At 42.0% G+C, this 22,966-nt stretch overlaps 1 protein-coding gene and 1 long non-coding RNA gene across 3 annotated transcripts in view; one reads left to right on the top strand and one right to left on the bottom strand.

The window, feature by feature from the left end:
• Positions 1 to 22,966, bottom strand: part of LOC311612207 — a 794,730-nt gene that overhangs the window by 285,501 nt on the left and 486,263 nt on the right. The window lies entirely within an intron of this gene.
• Positions 3,020 to 22,966, top strand: part of PI15 (peptidase inhibitor 15) — a 32,643-nt gene continuing 12,696 nt past the window's right edge. The window contains exons 1-2 of the mRNA XM_084864267.1: positions 3,020 to 3,140; positions 3,733 to 4,040. Of these exons, the coding sequence (XP_084720393.1) occupies positions 3,768 to 4,040 (273 nt within the window). The 5' untranslated portion in view covers positions 3,020 to 3,140; positions 3,733 to 3,767. The remainder of the gene's footprint in view (positions 3,141 to 3,732; positions 4,041 to 22,966) is intronic.

Below are 22,966 nucleotides of genomic sequence, written 5' to 3'. Positions count from 1 at the left end.
TTAATGGGCATGTGTGTTGTAGGTGATATCTGTGTGTTTCCGAAAAAATTTGTACAGTACTTCTCAAACTTTGAGCAGATGGATCATCTGAGGATTCTGATAAAATGCTGCTTCAGACTTAGTGGGTTAGGATGGGGCCTGAAATTCTGCATTTCTAACAAACTCCCCAGGATGTCGATGCTGCTGGTCCTTGGGACACATTTTGATTAGAAAGGAGTTTGACTAAAGCCACACACACACATTGAAGTACCTTTGCTAAAGCAGGTGGGCCACTCTGAGACAATTTCAATGCACCTGGTTTCGATTTTAAAATCCCAATCACTTCCTCACAGGTTTCAAGGTGGATATTACTGGCTGCCAAGAGTATACATATTTCCTGTGAGTAATATAATGAAATGCATTCCACTTCTGTCTCCGTTGGCAAGCATTTCCTTGAAGGTTTCTAAATATGTCAGTGGCCTTTTAAAGAGGAGATCTCATAAAGAACGACCTCATTGCTACTTGCCCATTAATATTTCTTTTACTGACAACTTGGATGCATGCCTCTTCATTTTGCAAGTATTTTAAAATTAAAATTATGTTCAAAGCATTTTAAATACTTCTGGCAATAACATCTGCCTGGAAGCAGAATCCTGAACTCTCCTCCCACAGGTCTTTTTATTTTTTTATGATTCCGTATCCTTGTGGGTTTACTTAATAGTCCCAAATTCCACAATATAATCCATGTGTGCTGAAAGATATCTAAAACCATTGACATGTCTGAGGGTCTTAAGATTAAGCAACTACCAGGTCTGCCCTCATGTAATTGGGCATGTTTAGGTTGCTCTCAGAAATCCCCTCTTTCTTCTGCCTCCTCTTTCCCTCCACTCTCTCACAGTAAACCCATTTGAGGCTCAGACCAGTTTCTCCAGGAATGCTTTTTTTTATTCCCACAAAAGTCCCTCAAGTTAAATCCCAAGAGATAGAACAATACCTCTCTATGTGCATGACAACGGTTTGACCTTGAAAGCAGCTGGTGATATGTATGAGATTCTAAGCAAGAACTCAGCCACCCTGGAGAAAGAAAGGCTCATGTCCACTGTGTAGGCATTAAGAGTCCTGTTGTCCCTTATATGCTGCCCTGCTACATGGCATATGTTGGAAAGTACAGGCTAATCAGTGCTGTCACTAATTTCTCAACATGTTCTGGGACCTTTGAGCTGGACGGCTCATAAAGAGTATGCTGTCCAACCTCCTATTCAATTCAGGGACCTTTAACACAACATCCTTGAGATTCATTCAAGGCACCAGGAGTCCTTCCTGAAGGGGTGAGACCTTAGCTGGACAGCTCCAGCTGTTAAACATCTGCAGCTGTGAGTGGTCACGTGCATTTCCTCCAGCTGTTCCACACTCTTCCTATTCACCTCCTGCCCTTATGTGGTCTTGCCTTTTCAACACCACGATGCTGAGTCTCGTTTACAGCTTTCAGTATTGCAAATGGAGCTTCTCTAACATGACTCCTCTTCAGTGAAAAGCTTGATGCCCATCAAAATGTAGCAACACCTGAACTTTGACATCTGCCATCAGACATCCCTCCTGGGATGTCAAGGTTGTCACTGTACTTTGAATGTCAGTGGCACTTCCTGTTTCAAACATGGTTCTGCTCTCCTAGGGAACTGGGTGAAGTCCGCCTCAGCAGGAAATAATGCACCTTGCCCCTCCCGCTTTTCGATGCACTAATAAAGAGTTAAAGAACGCGCATCAGGCCACACATATTGCTGGAGATCCAACTGGGACTAGAGCCCAGGAAACTTGGCTCTCAGTCCGGTGTGCTTCTAACCACATGACCATCATTTCTGAAGGCTGTGAATTCACATAGTACTCCTCCTGCAGAAACACGCAGGAGACCGGCGCACCGGCCCCCTGGACATGCCGGTGCATTAAGTAAAAGGAATAATGTGCATTTTCCAGGATTCCTGCTGCCACTCACTGTGACTGGGCCACGCTTTGTTCATGTCACCGGGACCCATGGCATTGCTGAGGGAGCTTTCCTTACAGATTGTCCTGATATTCGCGTTCTTGGCTCTTGTCTTGCCGGACACGGATTTTGCTCCCAAGGCATCTTTCTAAGAAGGAAGGCACTTCTGACTGCTGGCGGTGGCGGCTGCTGCTGCTGCTGCTGCTGCTGCTGCTAAATTCCTCATGGGCTCTGAGCTGTGCCCTCCAATATGCTTCCTGAGAGGCAGAGCCACTCTCTGCTTAAAATTTCAACTATATGCTCCAAACCTGAAACAGATGTTTTCTTGGCGGCCGTCCTCTGCCATGGGCTTGTCCATTTGCATTACATACAAGGCAGGTAATTTGCTGCCTCGCTTTGTAGAGAAAGAAAAGGGGGTGGGAGGTTGGAACAAAAGAGAGAATAAATATAGAAATTAGAGGAATAAAGCCACATGGAGACAGAGAACCAGCACTTGAGCATCCATTATCCTAATACCGTATGCTATAGCTTGGCTACCACCGCCTTGCCTGGCATCTCTCTTGAATCCTGTTTGTGGCCACCCAGATGAGCTGCGGGAGCTGATCTTTGGATTTAATATCGGCTTGCTCTTTCCAGCTCCCATGTCACTTAGCATCTTAAAAAATGTACTCCTTGTTACTCAGGCATCTGTGTTTTCAAGAACTCACTTTTTTTTTTTTTTCTTTCTTTCTGTATGGGAACCAGGAACTAGAAACTATTAAATGGGGGATATTAACCACTCACAGCAAAGGTAGAAGCCCAGAGAAAAAGGGGGTTGTCTTTTATGGTTTGTACTTTGTAAGCTGTGGGTGTGACTCAATTTCCTCACCACCCACATAAAAAAGGTTGCCACCCAATCACTGATTTTTTTTTTTTCTTTCTTTTCTTTTTCTGTCCCAAACCCCTCCCCTTTGAATTTGGCTGGGAGAGACCCTAAGAAAGACTGCCCTTTCTGGACGTAGCCGACAGTGACATATAAAAGCTGTTTGCTGCTCCTGTAGCCAGCAGCATTTAAACCTTGCAGACTTTTCCTCTCTCAGAGTTTGTAATCAGGCACACTCCTCTTACAAGAGTTCATACTACAACTTAGCAAAGACTTTACATTTTTGGAAGAACAAAATATTCATTTTGGCATTGTGCAGAGGTAAGCTATTTAGCTCAACAAGTTTATTTTGCATGCATTGGTTTTAAAGTAGCTCACACTTTAAGAATTTTTTTTTTTAACTTTTAGAAATGAGTTTGAATGGTGATGGCTCGTTTATATTATGTTTCTCTCACTTGTTGCCCAGATGTGTCTGGCAGATATCAGCACATTCTCTGCTGTTACCTGCGATGCATTTTTTTTTTTTCCTCTTCGCTCTTCAGAGGAGTTTTAATTTCTAAAGATTTCCATCTGAAGATACATATGCATTTTGTGGTTCAGAAATTTGGGACAAATGGCTCTCATGCATTTTAGGGTTAGTAGTCGGACTGTTAATTTTTCTCTAGCTGTAGGAAATTCCTCTTAGGAGCCTGCCTCAAAAACACTAAGCAAAATGCAGAGAGACTACTATATCGGTTGTCTCCTGGGCTTGAATTCAACATGAGTTTGAATTTTATTTATTTATTTATTTGTTTGTTTTGAGAAAACCAAAGCAAACAATGCTCCCAAATAATAACTTGTACCTCCATATTCTCTGGCCCATTTTTCCTCCCCCCTCTTCCATAGACGCTAACTCTACCTTTCTGATTTAAAGCAAAGGGAACTCGGTGCCTTCCTCCACCCTCAAAAATGACAGCAACCTCTGCGGTCAGCGGCGCGCTCCTGCTCTCCCTTCTCTGTGAGGCCGGCGCTGTTGTCTTACTCAATTCCACTGACTCATCCTCGCCAACCAATAATTTCACTGATATTGAAGCCGCTCTGAAGGCTCAGCTCGGCGCTGCGGACATCCCCAAAGCCAGGCGGAAGCGCTACATTTCGCAAAATGACATGATCGCCATCCTCGACTACCACAACCAAGTCCGGGGCAAGGTGTTCCCGCCGGCCGCCAACATGGAATATATGGTAAGAGGACCTTTCGTTTGCGTCCTGAGTGAGGATGCTCTATTCCCTCGAGCGTTAGAAGAACCTCAGGAGTGCTTGTATGGGATCCGGGGGCACTTTTACAAGAAGTAGGAATTTAAACCATAACCTTATGTGCCTGGTAAGCTTAGGCTTTGTCCCAATGACAGCAAGAAAGGGAGGGGGGGGGGTAGTGGTCTCATGAACTTTTGTGAGCTCCAGAGCCATCGATGAATCAGGTCCTACAGAAGAAACAAAGGTAAAGAGGGAGGTGTGTTGACTGGTCACAGTTGAAAGGTCCACTGCAAAAAAAAAAAAAAAAAAAAAAAAAAATCTTGGGGGCTTTGTGTAGCTAATAGCCACATGTCCCAGTTAAGATATTCATTGGAAATCTTTTTTTTTTTTTTTTTTTTTTTCAAATTATAGGTTTGGCGGGCATGATTTATTGTCTGGGTAGGAGTCCTCTCCCGTTTTGGACAGAGCTCCTTCCCAGGCACAGTGAGGGGGAACACGCCGCTCCTGTGATTTAGGGCTTTGCCCGCAGAGGAGCAGGGAGCCAGCCTGCACAGCTTTGCGTGTTGTTCCAACTTGCTCTGAGCACATTCTTTGCTCTCTCTTAAAATAGGCTCCCTGCACAGAGATCGTTTCACTTAGAATGTTTCAAATCGGGATGGCACGGAAAGGATAGATGCCTTTTGAACGTTTCTTTTTGGTTTTGAATTTATGTAAGGTTATGGTTTAAATTCCAGTACCTTCCAAGCACAGCTTGGAGCCTATTTAAGGCAACGGAGACCACCGATATGGTATTTCTAAGATGATTATGATGATGATGATGATGATGATGATGGTGTGTGTGTGTGTGTGTGTGTGTGTGTGTGTGTGTGTATGGAGGGAGTATGTGTGTGTGTGGATATACCACTAACAACTTTTCATAAGTGCTGACCTAAAATTTTGGGATTCCGATCAGATGAAAGATGCCATCTATTTTATTCAAGTCTGATTTTGAAGTTTATCTAATTGCAGCTATCACTGTCAGAGGGCAATCAAAGGCTTGCCAAGCGTAGGAGAGTCAAAGTTCGTGGAAGTGCAATTTACTCTATAAAAATGCGTGTTCCTTGGATGTTTAAAAGAAATACAAAAAGAAGAGGTAACCAGTCCTAGTGCATCAGGGGCGATACAGCCTCATGATTAAGACTGTGGATTCTGGAGTCTAAATGTGTGGTTTTAAATCCCAGTCCTGGAATACAAGCTGAGTGAATTCACCCCCTCATTCGTTTGCATCATCTCTAATTTGAAGATAAAGGTATATCTGCCATACAGGGTTGTTATGAGGAATGTATAAGTTGAGTGGTGGAGCAATTAGACCAAAGCCTACTGCAAAACAGATGTTCAATAAATATTAACCTTCCTGGGTGTCCATGAACTTCTTGTGAAAGGTGCCCAGCAAAAACTATTCAAAATTACCTTCAATTATGGAGTCTATGCATAAGGTTCGATTAAACTCAGAAAGGTATAATATCTAGATTGTGGGTTTAAGGCGGGGATCTCATCACTATGCCATCTGAGACTCAAGACAACCGAACAGGTTTTGGAGATAAGCTCATCTGGGTTGAAATCCTAACTCTGCTGCTTACTCTCATGTCTTGTACATGTTACTTAAACTGCTGAGACTGAATTTTCTTATCTGTAAAATGGGAATGATAATTTACATAAGAACCCGTCAGTACATAGTGCAATTCACTATTTTTATGATAAGGAGGGAAGAGGAACCATCATGAAAAAAGGCATAGGTTGGGCACAACACAGTAGAAATTGAATGAAGAAAGCCACATTTTTCTAGTTATATCTCTCCCCTCTGATCAAGAATTAATTCATTCCACATGTTATTTACTTAATTGCTTCTATGTGCCAAGGACTTGGTTAATTGTTTCCATAGATGACCTCATTTGATAGCTCACATTTTCCCTGTGAGGTTAAGACTGTGGTCTTCCTTTTACCCTTGGAATCACTGAGGCCCAGAGAAGTTCATGAATAGGCCAAGGTGGTGTGGGTTGTTATCCATATGGAACTGGATCACTGCGTTCAGCATTTAGGTCTGAGTAATTTCAAAGCCCATGCTTGTACTGGGCGCATCTATGCATTTAGATCTAGCGAACATTCTAGAGGAAACCCCCGGAGATGTTGGGATATCTTTGTGTCCTTCTTCACATTGCCAGCTGAAATCCTATAGCATCCATATTTTATTTGACATTCCCTTCTTTTTTCAGATACAGGAGCTATTACATACAATTTACTTTTTAAGAACCAATTACAGTGCTGGTTAGATGATAGATGCTTTACAAATCCTCCTTAACTCGGGAAAGTTAATGAAAAACAGTAGTTAGAACAGTTAAGTCTTATAAAGCAACATATGACTGTCTCAATTATCATGTTAAAAATTGCATTTATCTCTAGCCAGTATGGCTCAGTTGGTTGAGTGTCATCCCATACATCAAGAAGTCACTAGTTCAGTTCCTTCCTGGTCAGGGCACATTCTTGGGTTGCAGGCTAGCTCCCCAGTAGGGAGCATGCAGGAAGCAGCCAGTAGGAAGGGATCATGTTCTGAGTTTGCATCCATGTTTCTCTCTTCATCTCCCTTCATCTCCCGTCCTCCCTCTCTCCTCTCTCTCTCTCTCTCTCTCTCTCTCTCTCTCTCTCTCTCTCTCTCTCTCTCTCTCTCTCTCTCATAAATAAAAATGTATTAAAAATAAACACTGCATATAGTTCATTTGCATAAGTATTTATTAATTTAATACATAAGCCCTATTCTAAGCATTAGGGACACATTCATGAATAAAACAGACACTCCTTAGCCATCTGGGGTGGGGAATCAGACAACAAACAAGATAAATATATAAAGTTCACAGTACATCAGAAGATAATAAGATTATGAAGAAACAGAAAGCTGGTTGTGATGAGGTTGAGACATTTCATAAGGTGGTCAGAGAAGAGCTCAGTGAGAGTATCCTGGAGAGAGGGGAGGGAGGGAGCCACACTGATAGGTGAGAGATCATTTGCAGAGAGGGAAGAGTAAGGAAGGACCAAGGCCCTGAGACAGGAAAATGTATTAGTTCCATTAAAAAATGTCTTCCTGTTGTGAAACTATAGACCTCCCTGAATAAAATGACCCATGGAATTAACTCAATGGACCCCTCAAGAAGACTCAGAGAAACTATTGAGGGTAGCTTGTAGGTTAGGATGTAAGTGATTTTTATCTCTAAGCTCAGGTGAAAAATGAAGATCTCAATTGAACAGTTATCTTTGTCTTAACTTGTTCAACGTTGATTTGGATTGTGACCCATTTGAAAATGAGTTCAGTTCCCAGCTCTACTCTGCATCTCAAAAACTTGGGACACTAAGCTCACTATGGCCACCAGCCACGTGTACAAATTGCCCTCATCAGTGAGTTATATCACCATGGGAGCCTCATGGAAGGCGGTCTTCAGCTCAGGGCTTTTCCTAATGGCACCAGATTGATTGGTACAATCTCTTTCATCCCAGCTTCTCTCTCGGAACCTTTTCCTATGCCATTTCTTCTTCTTCTAACGTTTTCTCATTAATGTCTGCCATTATCGATAACCCTACCCTTCAAGTTGTAATCAGAATGTGTGTCCTTTGTTGATATTTCCTATGATCAGAACCTCATTTGATTTCTCCTTTGAAGCACCATCAACTATACATCTATTATACTGCTCTCGTCGAAATCGAACTGGATTTAGAGTTATTTGTATATTTCTAAAAACTTCTTCATTTTAAGCTTTCAGGATGCTAAGTCTATGTTTAGTCATCCTTTTATCTCTATTTTTAAGTAGCATTAATTTTGATATGACAGTCAACACTCCTATCTATGGGTTCTCTGACTATGGATCCTATCAGCAGTAGATTAAATATATTTGAAATAGCCTATTACTGACATGTACTATATTGTTAGACCTACAATATGTAGACTTTTTTCTTGTAATTATCCCTTAAATATTATAGTAAAACAACTATTTACATACCATTTACATTATATTAGGCATAACAAGCAACCTTGAGGTGATTTAAAATATATGGAGGATGTATGTATCTTATCTGCAAAGACTAGACCATATATAATAAAAATATGAAAATCAATTAAATTGCAGAATGACTGGTCACTATAATGCGCACTGACCATCAGGAGACAAATGCTCAATGCAGGAGCTGCCCTCTCGTGGTCAGTGGGCTCCCATTGGGGAGTGCTGCTCAGCCAGAAGCTGGGCTCACAGCTGGGAGTGCAGCAGCAGTGGCAGCACTAAAGATGTCTGACTGACAGCTTAGGCCCACTCCCCACAGGCTCCCAGACTGTGAGAGGGCATAGGCCAGGTTGAGGAACGCCCCCCTCCCCCAACAACTGCACAAATTTTATGCACTGGGACTCTAGTCCTATCTCATAAAGGGATAATATGCAAATTAGCCATCACTCCATCACAAAGATGGTGGCACCCATAGCCACAAGATAGCGATGCCCAGTCCTCTCAGCCCCACCAGAATCCCCAAGTCCTGGGCGGGGGAGGAAGCTCCTGAGTGGCCTGGCAGAATGCTTGCTTCATTGTCATGGCAACAAGGCAAGTGTTCTGTGCCCAGCCACGGATGGGCCTCTGGCCAGGCCGGGGTGTGGAATGCTTGTATAAGAAGAGAAGGAACTGGCAAGCTGAGCAGAGTCGAGTGGAACCCCAACTCCCGGGCAAGGTCAAGTTCCGGGGGCCAGAGAATAGTGTGACAGGAGTGGCTGGTGGCGGAGACACAGGGGTGAAAGCTGGCCGTGAAAGAGGAAGGAAGCCCTTTATTGGAGTTCCTGAGAACAGGGAAGGAAATCATTTGCATTTCCCAGCCTCGGATGGGCCTCTGGGTACCGGTAGCGGGTGTGGATCAGCCAGGCCCCAGTGCACGGGCTTGTGCGCAGGACTATAGTTTAATACAAGAGCATCCACGGATTTTGGTATCTATAGGAATCTTGGTACCAACTCACACAGATACCACGGGGCAACTGTATAATTTATATTTTTCATAAAGTTTATCATCATTTACAATAGCTTTTTATCACATGCACCCAAAATAAGTTTTGGGTAATTTCAAAAAAGTCATAATATAGCTGGAGTTTAAGATGTGCAAGTCAAACTTCTTTCCTCTTGGCTTCTGTTCTCCAATTAGTTTATTGACATATTTCCAAAGCTCCTTGGACACCAGCTGCTTTTCATTCTTCCTAAGGGCAGCTTAAACCATGCCTCTCAACCACAAACCACACTAGTTTCTTAGAATAAGAATTATTCCCAAAAGTATGAAATTGCAAGACTCACACATGGAGTAAAATTTGTAGGATCTTCTTTGAATCCAAGTGAATTGAGTAAATTAACTTTTAGAAAATTTGAAGTCCCTCCCTGAGAATATGAGATCCAAAGATAACAGAAATCTCTGTCTTTAAAGTATAAAACAAAACAGTAGAAAAGAAAATAAAACAAACAAGAAAAAAACCACTAAGCATATAATTCAGTATAATACACAAGATTGATGTAATAAAAGAGGTCCAGATAAATACCATGGAGAAGTCAAAGAAAGTAGTGATAATATCTAGTTGACAAAAATCAAAAAGCTCCTTGGAGGAGGGGCGCTGAGATCCCTGATAAAGAAGGGGCAGGGTCGGCTTTTATGCTAGGTTAAAGCGAGGCAGAACAAAATCAGTCCATCAATCAGATTTAGGGGGAGTTTGAAAGGAGACAGAGGATCACTTAATACAAAGGAGTTCCAGAGACTGTGGGAGTTGAGAGCAGAGTCAGAAGTGCCTCTTAGAAAGATGATCCTGGCCAAAACCTGTTTGGCTCAGTGGATAGAGCATCGGCCTGCGGAGTGAAAGATTCCGGTCAAAGGCATGTACCTTGGTTGCTGGAGGTAGCTGATCAATGTTTCTCTTTCTCTCATGGATGTTTCTAACTCTCTGTCCCCATCTCTTCCTCTCTGTTAAAAATTAATAAAAAATATATATTAGAAAGATGATCCTGGCAATTGGTGGACTTCGATCAGCAATGAAAGTGACAGGAGAGGTGACAATCACTGAGTCAGAGATGCCAGTGCATTAGGCCCAGGTAGGAGGAAGCTTGGCACCTACATCTGTACAGTGACATGTAGTAACAACTAACTGGGGTGTAGCGTGTGAGATAGCATTCCTCACAGCTAGTAGAGAATGGTGGGAAGGCAGGTGAGGGGCAATGTGAAGATAAGGATGGATATGCCCTTAAAGCTGGAAATAAAAGGTGTAATGTAATTTCAAGAAGCCAAAACAGCTCTATTGGTCATGTGGCCTATTTTATGTGTCTGGTGCCTGCAGATGTGACTGGCCAAGCTAAAGGAACACGGCCTTCTGTGCTTTTCTGGAAAAGAGAACAATGCTAGTTACCAAGTCACAGCAGGTAGTAACATAACAGAAAGCATGACTCAAGTGAATGAGTGGAGAATAGATTAATTCACCCTCGGAAATAACCAATAAACTACTTGCCTACAGTGATTTCTGACTTGGGAATAATGAAAAATGCTGATTTCACTTAGTATTTGGGTTTCACACAGAAGAGAATGTGGATAATGTAAATTGCTTTTCCCCCCTCTTTATTCAACAGTTGACTGAACACATGTGATGTCATTATTATTATTATTATTATTATTATTATTTAAATGTATTTTATTTTTTACAGAGAGGAAGGAGAGGGATAGAAAGTTAGAAACATCAATGAGAGAGAAACATCGATCAGCTGCCTCCTGTACACCCCCCACTGGGGATGTGCCCACAACCAAGGTACATGCCCTTGACCAGAATTGAACCCAGGCCAACACTCTATCCACTGAGCCAAACCTGTCTTTGCTGTCCTATTATTTTGGGAAAAAAATAAAACCATGTATTGTCCCAGATGGCGCGTTTCCCCTCATTCGAGAAGGATAATTCAATTTCTTATTATAAACATGAGAAACTGGATGCGTCTAACCTAACTCTTTTCGATGAATGCTTCTCTGACTGCCCGGAGGCCTCCTGAGAGCCGCTGCCAGCCTGCGGCGAGCGGGGGTGGCTGCTGACAGGAGGCATGGGTCCAGCTCTCTCCGCATTCCTGTTGTAGATGCAGAACCTTTCAAGTGTCTTGGCTTCAGAGGGAGACTGGGCACGTTTTGTAGGAATTTTCTTTCAAGGTGCACGTTGCTTAGTATCACTCGGTGTTGTACGCGCAGCTCTCCATGGATGGAGCCAGCTGAGGGAAGCTTAAGAACATTTGGTTTGAGACCATTTGAAGACAGACTCAGAAGAAGCACAGATGTAAGCACAAATGAGCAGAATGCAATTCAGAAGGTCACCCTTAGGTGGAAGACAGAAAAGCTATGATCACACAGAGGCCACATATAGGGTGATCATATTTCCCAGGAGTCAACAGTGCTTTTTTTTTTTTTTTTTTTGTAAAGGACACTTGACCAAATACAATAGCGCAGGAAGAGAATTTATGGTATTCCTATTGAGTATTGGTAGAACATAGCATCATACCTGGTCCACAGAGGATACTTGGTGAATATTATGGAACAATTGAACGAAGTACTTCCTCCGGGCATGACTGCAAAGAGCATGTAGCTAAAGAGCATGGAGCATTCAGTCCCCCATCCCGCAATGTCTAGCCGGGCTCCTGGCCTCTGCTGCGGGAATGAATGGGGGGGCGTGACGCCTTTCCTTAGGAGTACTGTGCACAGACCAGTGAGTGGGCAACACAACGAGCCGAGTGCTAACAGGTGCTTTGGGATCACAGCGGGCGTACCTAGCCCAGACTTGGACTCAGATTGAGAGGCCGGGAAGGCTTCTAGAAGACAATATTTCAAATATCAAACATGAAAAATAAATAAACGTTATACGGGAGGGCATGAAGGAAAGAGAGAACCTGTTGTAGGAGTGAGAGCATGTGCCAAGAAAGCTTTTTGTGTGTTGAAGGCAAGGATAGAAATCTGGGGTGGCTGTGGGGGGAGGATATGAAGGAAAAAGGGATGTTTAACGAGGCTGGGAAGGCAAGCAGGAACTTGTTGTGTTTTATTCTAAGATCTAAGTTAGATCAGTCATTGGAGGTTTGAAGCAGGGAAGTTCTATCATTCCTTCTGGCTCCAGCATGAGGAAGGCGTTGGAGGGAGGCAGAAGTAAAGGCAGGGAGCACAATCCAGATGCCATTATTTACCTTGTCAGTCTGGGTGAGCGATGATAATTGAAGCCTCATAAAGTTCAAGGCCATAGGGATGTGACTACAGGTGGACCAGCCAGGTCCTCACCTATAAGGCTGAAAGAAACAGCTAGCGTGTGCGGGAGGGGACATTCTTCAACTGCAGCGATCCTCAGCCAGTGCAAGAAATGTTAAAACATGCCGCAGCCAACTACTTAGTCAGGGGCACTGACTTCTTTTCTCTCACATTGTCAAATTAAAAAAAAAAAAAAAAATGAAAACAGCCAGCACAATAATAGCCGTCCAGTGCGAATGAATCAAAATTATACTCCTTTTTGTTGTCAGATTGGCAAAACTTTAGAGTGCAGCAGAATTGTAGTGATGGGCTTAGGTGTGCCATGAGATGGAAAGGGTTAGAAGTCGCTGCTCCACTACAAAGAATGTTGGGTGGGCATACGCTTTGCTCATCAAAATGGACCACTTTGCATAAGGAGTCCAGGAGTGTCACGGAGACAGCATGGATGGATGTTTTTGTGTCTGGGAATCAACTCAAGAATGTTTGCAAGAAAGCTTCATGTTTTTGTTTTTTGGTGTTTTTTTTTGTGTGTGTCTGGGTGTGTTTTTTTTAAGAATAAATACTGAGACTTAAATCAACACGAATTCAAAGCCGTTTCAGGGGCCTAAATAGCACCAGGCCCACCGAGGCCTTCTGACACATTCAGAATAAGGTCTTTCTGGAAACTCTCCAAAACACTTCAGAAAAGGAGCAGCTGACTGGTCTGGCAGCATGGCATCCTGAGTTTAGTTCCTCTGCAAACCTTTTAATAGCCAGTCAGTGGCCATTGAACAGCTGGGCGGAACTTGAGATGTTCAATTGTCTGTGAGAATTTCTTAAGAATGGTGAGGAGGGGCAACAAGAAGAAAGACTAACAGCTCAGACGGGTCAAGAAAGAATGCTAGAGTGAGGTTTGGAGGGGTGGGGCTGCGGTGTTTCCAGTCTATGCTCACTAAAGGGAGCTAAAATTGGATATCAAGCATTTTTTTTTTTTTTTGACACAAAGATGAAAGAATGCCTAACAAGTTGTATTTTCAAACTAAACTTTTCGTGACTTTTAAAATTTCACACCACCTACTCCAAACGGAAACAGTCCAGCAATGTTACCTAAGGACACATGTTTTTTTTTTTCCCCTACAATGTGCATCAAATTCCCATTTCATAATTGCGTTAAATAGGAACCTTCTCCCCAATCTGGGTCTCTGCATCCCGGCAGGCTGTAGGTAGGCGGAAAGGCATTTCACTCCTTCCGTGCAATGGCAGGAGAGGGGGTTTGCATGTGTAGCACAGGAGAGTGTAGCAATCCAGGAATCCGTTTTTTAGATTGCTGTGACACTGAGTTCGGGGGGGAAAGAATTAACCATACATGAAAAGGTCTTCCTGTCTCATAACTCCAGAATCAAAAGATAGTCGATGGGCATTATATTTCCGCAGAGAGCAAGGCATTGCTAAAATCCATCATGAAATGGTCTTAAGATTTAGAGGCACAACATATGTGAAAGAGGGGTTTAAGTTGGGGGATTCATAAGTTTTATCACTTCTAAAATTCCCCTAATTTTTATCTTCCACTGTCTGATGCTCGTTTTCCCTGGAAGCAAGTTCCTTGTTATCTATACATAATTCTGCTTCTGATCATTGAGTTGCTTTAGGGCTTGCCTGGCTTTCCTTTATCTGGTTGCATGCTTAGCTGAGATGGAAGCTTGGTGGCTCTCAAATCTCAGGCTGCCAGATAATGTGATCCAAGGGCACCTCACTGCTTCCCGTTTTAGGCGGCTTTCTCACCCACTACCACTCAGGGCCTGGGTCCCCAGAACTAATAATACTCACCATTACATACATCCTTGCGCTTCTAGAGCTGGGCTCAATGCTCTCAGTCACTAGCTCACCTCGCCTTCACCACAGTCAGACGGGAAACCTGAACCTGGAGAGCATAAGTAAGGTGGCCAAGATCACAGGGCAAGTAAGTCAAAATGTTAAGAACGCAGTTCTCTCTGACCACAAAGTCCATGCGTGGAAAGACAACAACACACACTCCCCTTCACGTGTTCATCTCCTGCTCTAGGAAATTTCCCTACATGCATCTCATCTGAGAACAACACTGGATATTAGAACCTATTTCTTCACGTGGAATTGAACCTTGCTCCCTGTAGTCCTCCTTGGACACCATGAGGGAAAATTCTGCATTAGAATACTGCTTCCGGTCTTGGAAGGCTGTGAGCATCTAGGTCTTGGGCCCCTGACCCCAGTCGCCCAGCTCTTTCTTAGCCTCTATTGACTTTTGTGTTCACTACCTGCTGTCTACACCACTTCTGGCCTCCAGAGTGCTGCCTCTCAGGGAAGATTGAACAAAGAGGTTTGCTTTCTGAAAATCCTGGGAAAGATAAAGAGCTGTGTCGTTAAGAAGATGGAGACTCAAGGTGCTCCCTTGCCCCTTACTCCTGGCAAGCAGCGTGGCTCTGGTCACAGATGGGCTTCCACCTGGTTGGTATCCCCGGTTAGTTATTCTGACAGGGAGGTGCCTGGGATGGAGGTGACCTGACCAGCACATAGTAGTGATGACACATTTGTCGCCATTTGTTCTGCTTCTGCAGATGCACCCTAAAGGGAGGTTGGCAGAGTTGGTGGCCAAAATCTCCTGCGATTTCATTAACTAAGTCATGTGTAGGTCAAACCTAAATATAAGTTTGAGGTTATAATGGAAAGAGATGGCCTTGCTTTAAACTTTTAAACCCTTTCTTTCAAGTTTTTAAACTTTTCAGGAAGTGATGCAAAACTGTTCTTCCACATGTTACTTTCGGTACCTCAGTGAGTTCCCGTGTTGTCCAAACAGGCACTATGAACACCACCTGTCGTCTCAGAATTTGTACCCGTGGAGCTGCGGACTACATGTCCCCTCCCCTGGAATTCTGGTCCTCAGAATGGGAGATACCAGCTTGCTTGTGCAGCAGCATTCAGGACTGGGTCTACCCCCTCACCCACAAGTCTTTCAGGTGTAACCATAGCAGACATGCTCACAGAGCATCTCACTGTCACCGGGTTCATGAGCCAATAACAGACCATGGCTGAAAGAAAGGATACTCACGTGAGGGCTCACAGAGTGAAAATTAACAGACATTAGCTACCAGAAATGCTCCTTCTTCCAAAGCCTTTCCTGGGGTGAGTGCAGTGGGTAAAGAGGGGTGAGTAGGGGTAAGATAGGAGAGAGGAGGCCCAACGTTTTTTGTGATCAGAATGACACGCCATCTGATAGGACCTTTGGTAACTTGTTACTCAGGAGAGCAGAGCCACTCTGCGATACGCATTCAAGATCCCCAACTCTAGCCCAGAGGTGGGCTAGGCATCTCTTCTTAACTTCCCCTGGAGATCCAGAAGTAAGTTCCCACGTGAGATCTCAAATTCATGCTTTAAGAATTATCTTAGGCCCTAACCGGTTTGGCTCAGTGGATAGAGCATCGGCCTGCGAACTGAAGGGTTCAATTCTGGTCAAGGGTATGTATCTTGGTTGTGGGCACATTCCCAGTGGGGGGTGTGCAGGAGGCAGCTGATCGATGTTTCTCTCTCATTGATGTTTCTAGCTCTCTCTCCCTCTTCCTTCCTCTCTGTAAAAAATTCAATAAAATATATATATATTTTTTAAAGAAGTATCTTAGGTCATGGTTCAGGACACAAAACTGAGCTGAGAACAGTATTTTGTGGCCACTTATTTAATGAGAGACTGTACACTGAAACAAGGATGAGGCTAACCCAAAAGAAATATTCCAGTGATACTTGCTATATCATCACAAAATTTCACTGAATGTTCACTCAGCACCTGTTTTCAACAAAACAGCATGTGGGCGCTCTGGGGGAGCTGCAGATGTGTGCAACATGGGACAAGGCTTCCGTGGGAATGCACCTGATTGACTAAGGACACTTCAAAAGGAAACAAACTTTAATAGCACATGGTTCTTTCAGAGCTTCTTCATATAACGCATCATATCTGCTATACAGGGATGGGCAGAAGTAGGTTTACAGTTGAGGGTACATGAAACACAGTCTCTTTTTTTATGCTTATTTATTTATTTAAATATATTTTGTTGATTTTTTTTACAGAGAGGAGGAGAGAGGGATAGAGAGCTAGAAACGTCGATGAGAGAGAAACATCGACCAACTGCCTCTTGCACACCCCCTACTGGGGATGTGCCCGCAACCAATGTACATGCCCTTGACCAGAATCGAACCCGGGACCTTTCAGTGCGCAGACTGATGCTCTACCACTGAGCCAAACCGTTTTTGGCTATTTATTAAAACTGGTATTATTTATTAGTATTATAGCTGTAAGCCCACTTTTCCCTATCCCCACCTCCATATAGCTGTATGTTTAGTTGTATAATACTAAATTCATGTAATTTATTGTAGTTTCAATTATTTGCTTATCTGTTTGGTCATGCTTTGGTTGCCTGTCTCTTCCCTAAGCTGTTAGTCTTGCTGACAGCTGAATTCATAGTACCCAGTGCCTCCCAATAAATGTTCACTTACTGGCTGTCTATGAATGGGTTTCCTAGAATCCTACTGGTTAATATGGAAACTTGCATTCTTGCACTTTCCATTGTTGAGGACAAAGCAGCCCTCCCCATGTGTTAAGTTTATTGCAAGGAGGTTTGAGGCAAATGCAGGTCAAGGGTGGCTATGTCCTGCCACCATCCATGGATATGAGGTGGGAAGAAGACTCATTTGTGCAGGTGGAATGGTGACAGTGACACCCTACATTAGAGTTCATAAACTGCAGGCCCATCAACCACTCTAGTAGGTATGTTTAATTTGCTCTGTATAGTATTGAATTGTACATAATTTTATATTTTTAAAAGTTAGCTGCTCAGATGTAAAAGTTGATATATATCAGGATTTCTAGATTTTCCTTAAAATGGTAATATCTAGAGAGATTGAGCCCACTTCCTACTAGTTAGCAGTTGCTTAGAGGGGGAAGGAATAGGCTCTTTGGGTACAGCAAATTCACTCATTTCTGAGTCTCTCTCTCTCTCTCTCTCTCTCTCTCTCTCTCTCTCTCTCTCTCTGCTGTCCAGAGGTCAGGCAGCAGGTGCACTTTGTAATCTTATACCCAATACTACATTTGGTCATTTTCCTTAGTAGATCACCCCCACAATGAAATAATTTAGTTTAATTATATTTACAAAGTTTGGACATTTTCAGCACTTGGCTGATGTACAGTGTCACAGCCATGCATAGATTTAAAACACTAAAAGGGTTTCAATTTTTTCCTAATCACCAATCTTATTTATTTATTTATTTAATATATATTTTATTGATTTTTTACAGAGAGAAAGAGAGAGGGATAGAGCGTTAGAAACATCGATGAGAAAGAATCATCGATCAGCTGCCTCTTACATCACCCCCACTGGGGATGTTCCCACAACCAAGGTACATGCCCTTGACTAGAATTGAACCTGGGACCTTTCAGTCCACAGGCCGACGCTCTATCCACTGAGCCAAACCGGTCTTGGAGATCACCAATCTCATTTAAGTATTTTTACCTCAAATCCTAAATTTATTTTTTTGCTTTTATCCATACCCTTGTTTATTTATACATATGTTAAAAGTTCCTTTCAGTAATCCAGATAACAAATGATGGTGGCAATGACCGGGTGTGGCAATACTGGTGGCAACCAGTACTTATCTTTTGTATATAGAGTAGTTTTGAAGGCAGGATCAACAATATTTGCCAGTGGATCAGACAAAGAAAGCACAGAGAGTACCACTAGATTTTTAGCCTGAGCAATACAAGAGCAGTTGCAGTTGGAAACAGCCATAGATACGAACAGGCAAGCCGACAGATTGGTGACCCCTGAACTAGAAGACAGGCTATGCCATTTGCTAATAAGAGGAAGACTGCAGGTTATGGGGGGAGGGGAGAGGGGGAAGTAGGGGAGAGTTGTGAGTATTTTGGAGCTCAATTTTGGACGAGTTAGGTTGAGACTTCAAGTACCTAGGTTTGAAATTCAACTGAGAGGTTGAGATATAATTTGGAGTGATAATACCAACAGCATGTAAAGAGCATATCAATCCATAAGACTGAAGGATATTATGTAGGCAATGAATACAGATAAAGCAGGGGAGAGAGAGAGAGAAAGAGAGAGAGAGAGATTGAGAGAGAGAGAGAGAAAGCCCTTCAACACATAGAGGTTGGAGGGATGAGGAGGAACCATCAAATATGGAAAATCAGCAACCAGAGCTAAACAAGGCAAGTACAGGGTGAGACCAAGGAATGGGGGTTTGTCCAGGAAGAGCAAGTGGCTAGATCATGCCAAGAGCTGCTAATAGACCAAGGAAGTAGGTGACCAGGCCATTGAGGAGAGCAGTTGGGAAGAGTGTAGGTGGAGTGGGGAATCTCTATATGGGGCTCAAAAAAGAATAAAAACTGGAAATTTCCAATTAAGACAACTCTCAAGGAATCTTATTGTTATAGGAAGGAGAATACTGCAATAATTGGAAGACAAAAAGGGATGAGGAAAAAGGACTTCATTGGTTTGTTTTTAAGAAATATATGCTGTTAGCAATGATCCTTCCAAAAAAGTGCACTTCACATCATCTCTTTACAAAAATTTACCTCAGCTACCTGCAAGGTGGCATTCTTCTTACCTGAGGGAAGTCTTCCTTATCTTCTTTTAAATATTTGTCAAATGCTTAGGACTCCACTTAGATATTTTATGATATAATTTGGTCCCATCTTTTATAGGTATTGTTGAGGGAATTTTTTAATCAAGTTCCTTTAACTCTCTACTTCTCTTATAAAGTAGAATCAGTTTAACTTCATTTAATTAATCAAATTTACACCAGAAATTTCCCCTCCTCTTCCTCTGCCCTACCGTACCCCACCCGACCCCAGGTTTGCTTCCCAATACTCATTTCTGCCCTCCTGTCTGGTTAACCCTGAGTTTTCTCTATTGGCATTCCATATACATTTCTACCTAATGGGAATAAACCCACACATTTCAAAACAAAACTGCAATCATGCCCATGATTTAAAGCTGTTTTAAAGTGTATTAAAAGCATTTTTCTGCCCTCAGGGGAAATAATTTTGTCATCACTTAATTTCTTTTTAATGGTTCTTTCTCACTTCTGTAAGTCAATACTTCTTCCCCAATCTGACCAATCCGGGAAAAGAGCAAACAATCCTAGCTAAACTACTTTTTTAAAACTTCAAAATGTGTCTATGTAAATTGACTTTGTTTTTTATCTTAATATACAAGGAATGACCACATAAGTTTCCAAGAAAATAATGTCTACAGCATATGCCATACTGTCTCCAATACCATTACTATCATAACCAGTTTAGAAATACATCTCCAAAGACTGAAAGAACCATTTTTTTAATTTAACATTTGTTGTCTTTGAAGATGGATCCCAACTGTGCATTACATTTGTCAAGAGGTATCTTTTGCTATGTCAAGTACTATTGCTGGTTCTTCCTTAACTCAGCTTACATTTCCCAATCTCTGGTTGTATCCATAAATTTAGCAAGTTTTGGCAATCACATTTCCTTAATGTTTGTTACTAACAAATTTAAAAAATTAAATTACTCAAAACAGCATTAGTTTTCATATTTATCTTTAAAATATTTCAATTGATTGATTGAAAATAATAATTTCTATATATGTAATGTCTTACAAGTCCTAAGGCATACAGTTACTCTCAAGTTCTAAATTTTGCAATACTGTTTAAAAAAATTAACAAGTCTTCTAATTTTCAACCTAAAATCACAAATATAAATAATTACTTGATATATTTATTAAATTACAAGGCTAACCTGTTACCTTAATAAGCCACATCTTCTTAACCATTAAAAATCTTAATAATATCAAATATGCACAGGTTCTTCAGCCAGATATAACTATCATTTTTATTAACTTCAATTTGATTCTTTCAAATACTTCTACATTTAATTCTTATGCTTGAAATTAAAAGATGTTACCCACTTAAAAATAAATAGTCTGTCACATCAAATACTGTTAGGGATAAATGCCCAAGTCCTTTTAGGTTGCCTCCAGCTAGACTCAATTTCTTGTTGTCCAGAGATAGTGACTGGGATCTAAGAAGAGAGGTTCCGATGGCACCGTGTTCCCTGCATCTGGCTGCCACTCTGTTGTGGATACCGAACTTACAGAAACGCCCGAGAAAACAGCCTCACCCCTGGCCGGAGCGTGTCATGCTCTCTTCTTCTGTCCATTTGAGAATGTCAACAACCTTCTCCCAGGATGGAACATCCTTTCACTCGGTTTTGTATGTCTCTGGCTCAAGCTCTAAAGACCTCTGAACTTGATGAGAATCTGCATTCTTGTCACATCCCTCCTCTCTCTTGGAGCCACAAGTCTTTTAGATATTTAAATGACATCAGTTTGAATTCTGGATATTTCTCATGGCTTAGTCCAACTATGTGGTTGCCACAGACAAGGTGCTGACTTTATAAGCAGAACAGCTCATGGTGAACATTGGAGCCCAAAGCTAAACCAGTTTAGGAGCTGAGCAACTAAATGGCTCTTAACAACAAAGAATGGAAGACAACCACTTGGGTCAATAGGGTACACCTACAAGTATATGCATGCTTCAACATTGCCGTAAGTTAGATTGATTTTGTGATTTATCTGATTTAGTTCTAATATCTTCTAGTGGGTCCAATAAATACCTTTTAGTATCCATGCATATTCTTAATTTTTGCTTCATTTTTTAGGAGGCAAGATCAATTTTTAAGTGCTACAACTAACTTACCTTTGAGAGTATCCTATCTATTTATAAGGAATACAGAATGTTGAATCTGGTTGAATAAAAGCTAAGTATAGGTGTTCAGTGTTTGTTTTTTCCCCCACCAACAGAAAATAATATATTGTATGTTTACTAGGAATTCCACAGAACGTTAAGTGAGTGCACATGGGTGCCCTTTTTTGCTCCGTTGCTGTATTTGTGGGAGATGATATTAAAGTCATTTCAAATAAATGCCACAGGTACTCAGAGAAATTCAGCAGATGCCCATCAAGCAAACAGAAATGCATAGAGGGTGTCCCCCCAAAAAATGTATAGATACTTTAACAGCTGATAGTTGATTTTGAAAATGAAATGCACTTAAATAAGCACTGCCTTAATAATTATTCAAAGTGCATGTACACATTTTAGGGGGACACCCTATATATCAACTTAAATGCTTAGCAATTCTCATCTTCATTCCCTGAATCTTTTTAAAAAATATTTTATTGATTTTTTTTACAGAGAGGAAGGGAGAGGGACAGAAGCTAGAAACATCGATGAGAGAGAAACATCAACCAGCTGCCTCCTGCACACCCCCACCAGGGATGTGCCCGTAACCAATGTACATGCCCTTGACCAGAATTGAACCTGGGACCCTTTAGCCCACAGACCAACGCTCCATCCACTGAGCCAAAAACAGTTTCAGCCATTCCCTGAGTCTTTTATTGTTGCTGTTGATCCTCACCCAATGACTTTTTTTTAAAATTTGTTTTTTGAGAGAGTGTAAGGGAGTGAGAGAGACACACAGAGAGAAACATCAATATGAGAGAGGCACATCTATTATTTGCCTCCAGCAGAACCCCGTGGGGGCCAAGAATCAAGCTTTCAACCAAGGTATGAGGTATGTGGCCTTGACCAGAATTGAACCCTGACCATTGAGTACATGGGCTGACCCTCTATCCACTGAGTCAAACTGGCCAGGGCCCTGAACTTCTGTAAGTTGTTAAAATTCTTTCACATGGTTACACTGGCAACATTCATTGTAGTTTAGAGCTTCTGATTAAGAAAGAACAGATAATCTTAGGTCATTAAGAAAAAATAGATAATATTGAGCCACTCCCTACAGCCCCAGTTTTTTTGTTGAAATTTCCTATTGCTATTAGATAAAGTAATCATTGCTTGCTATTTTCAAACCTCAAAGACCCCTCATCAAATTAATAAATCAAATACCACTAGAGATTAAGGGGATACATAATTTACCCACTTTGTCATGGAAGTTATAACCAAAGAAGAAAGACAGAGACAGCAAAGGCAGATGTCAGTTTTCCCAATAGATGTGACTAATGTAATCCTCAAATTTCAGCGCTCCCTACTCCAGCTGGATATGCCCCTCTCTACAGGATGGGTATGAGTCCTACTCGGGGACAGAGAGGCAAGAAAGAGTACAGGACCTTCTGTCTTACTCTATAGTGGGCATCAAAAGGACAGTTGATCATCTCTTGCATGGGGAGGGAAAGTGACCCACTATCTGTGTGGCATCTGGCCAGTGCCCACCAAGCTTCCAGCATCTTCCTTCAGGGACTCGGAGACAGGCAGAAACTTCTGCCATCAGTTCCCTAGAAGTAAATGTGAGAGAAAGAGAGAGAGAGAGAGAGAGAGAGAGAGAGAGAGAGAGAGAGAGAGAGAGAGAGAGAGGGAGAAGGTTTTAATCCTGCTCCCCAAGTGACTACAATTAGCATTTTCTCCAAAATTTTAATTGTGACTTTTGTACATAGAAACCCCTAAAAAAATGTAGGCATCAGTAATAATACTTTGTCTTCCCATCAAAATCCCCTGTCACAGTTATAAAGAATGCTCACATAAGATACTGTTCAGGCATAAACTTTTGGTTTATCTTTTTGACA

Source organism: Pipistrellus hanaki, assembly GCF_964339955.1.
Source record: "Pipistrellus hanaki genome assembly, chromosome: 17".
NCBI classification, from domain to species: Eukaryota; Metazoa; Chordata; class Mammalia; order Chiroptera; family Vespertilionidae; genus Pipistrellus; species Pipistrellus hanaki.
This window is presented reverse-complemented; position numbering and strand designations above follow the sequence as displayed.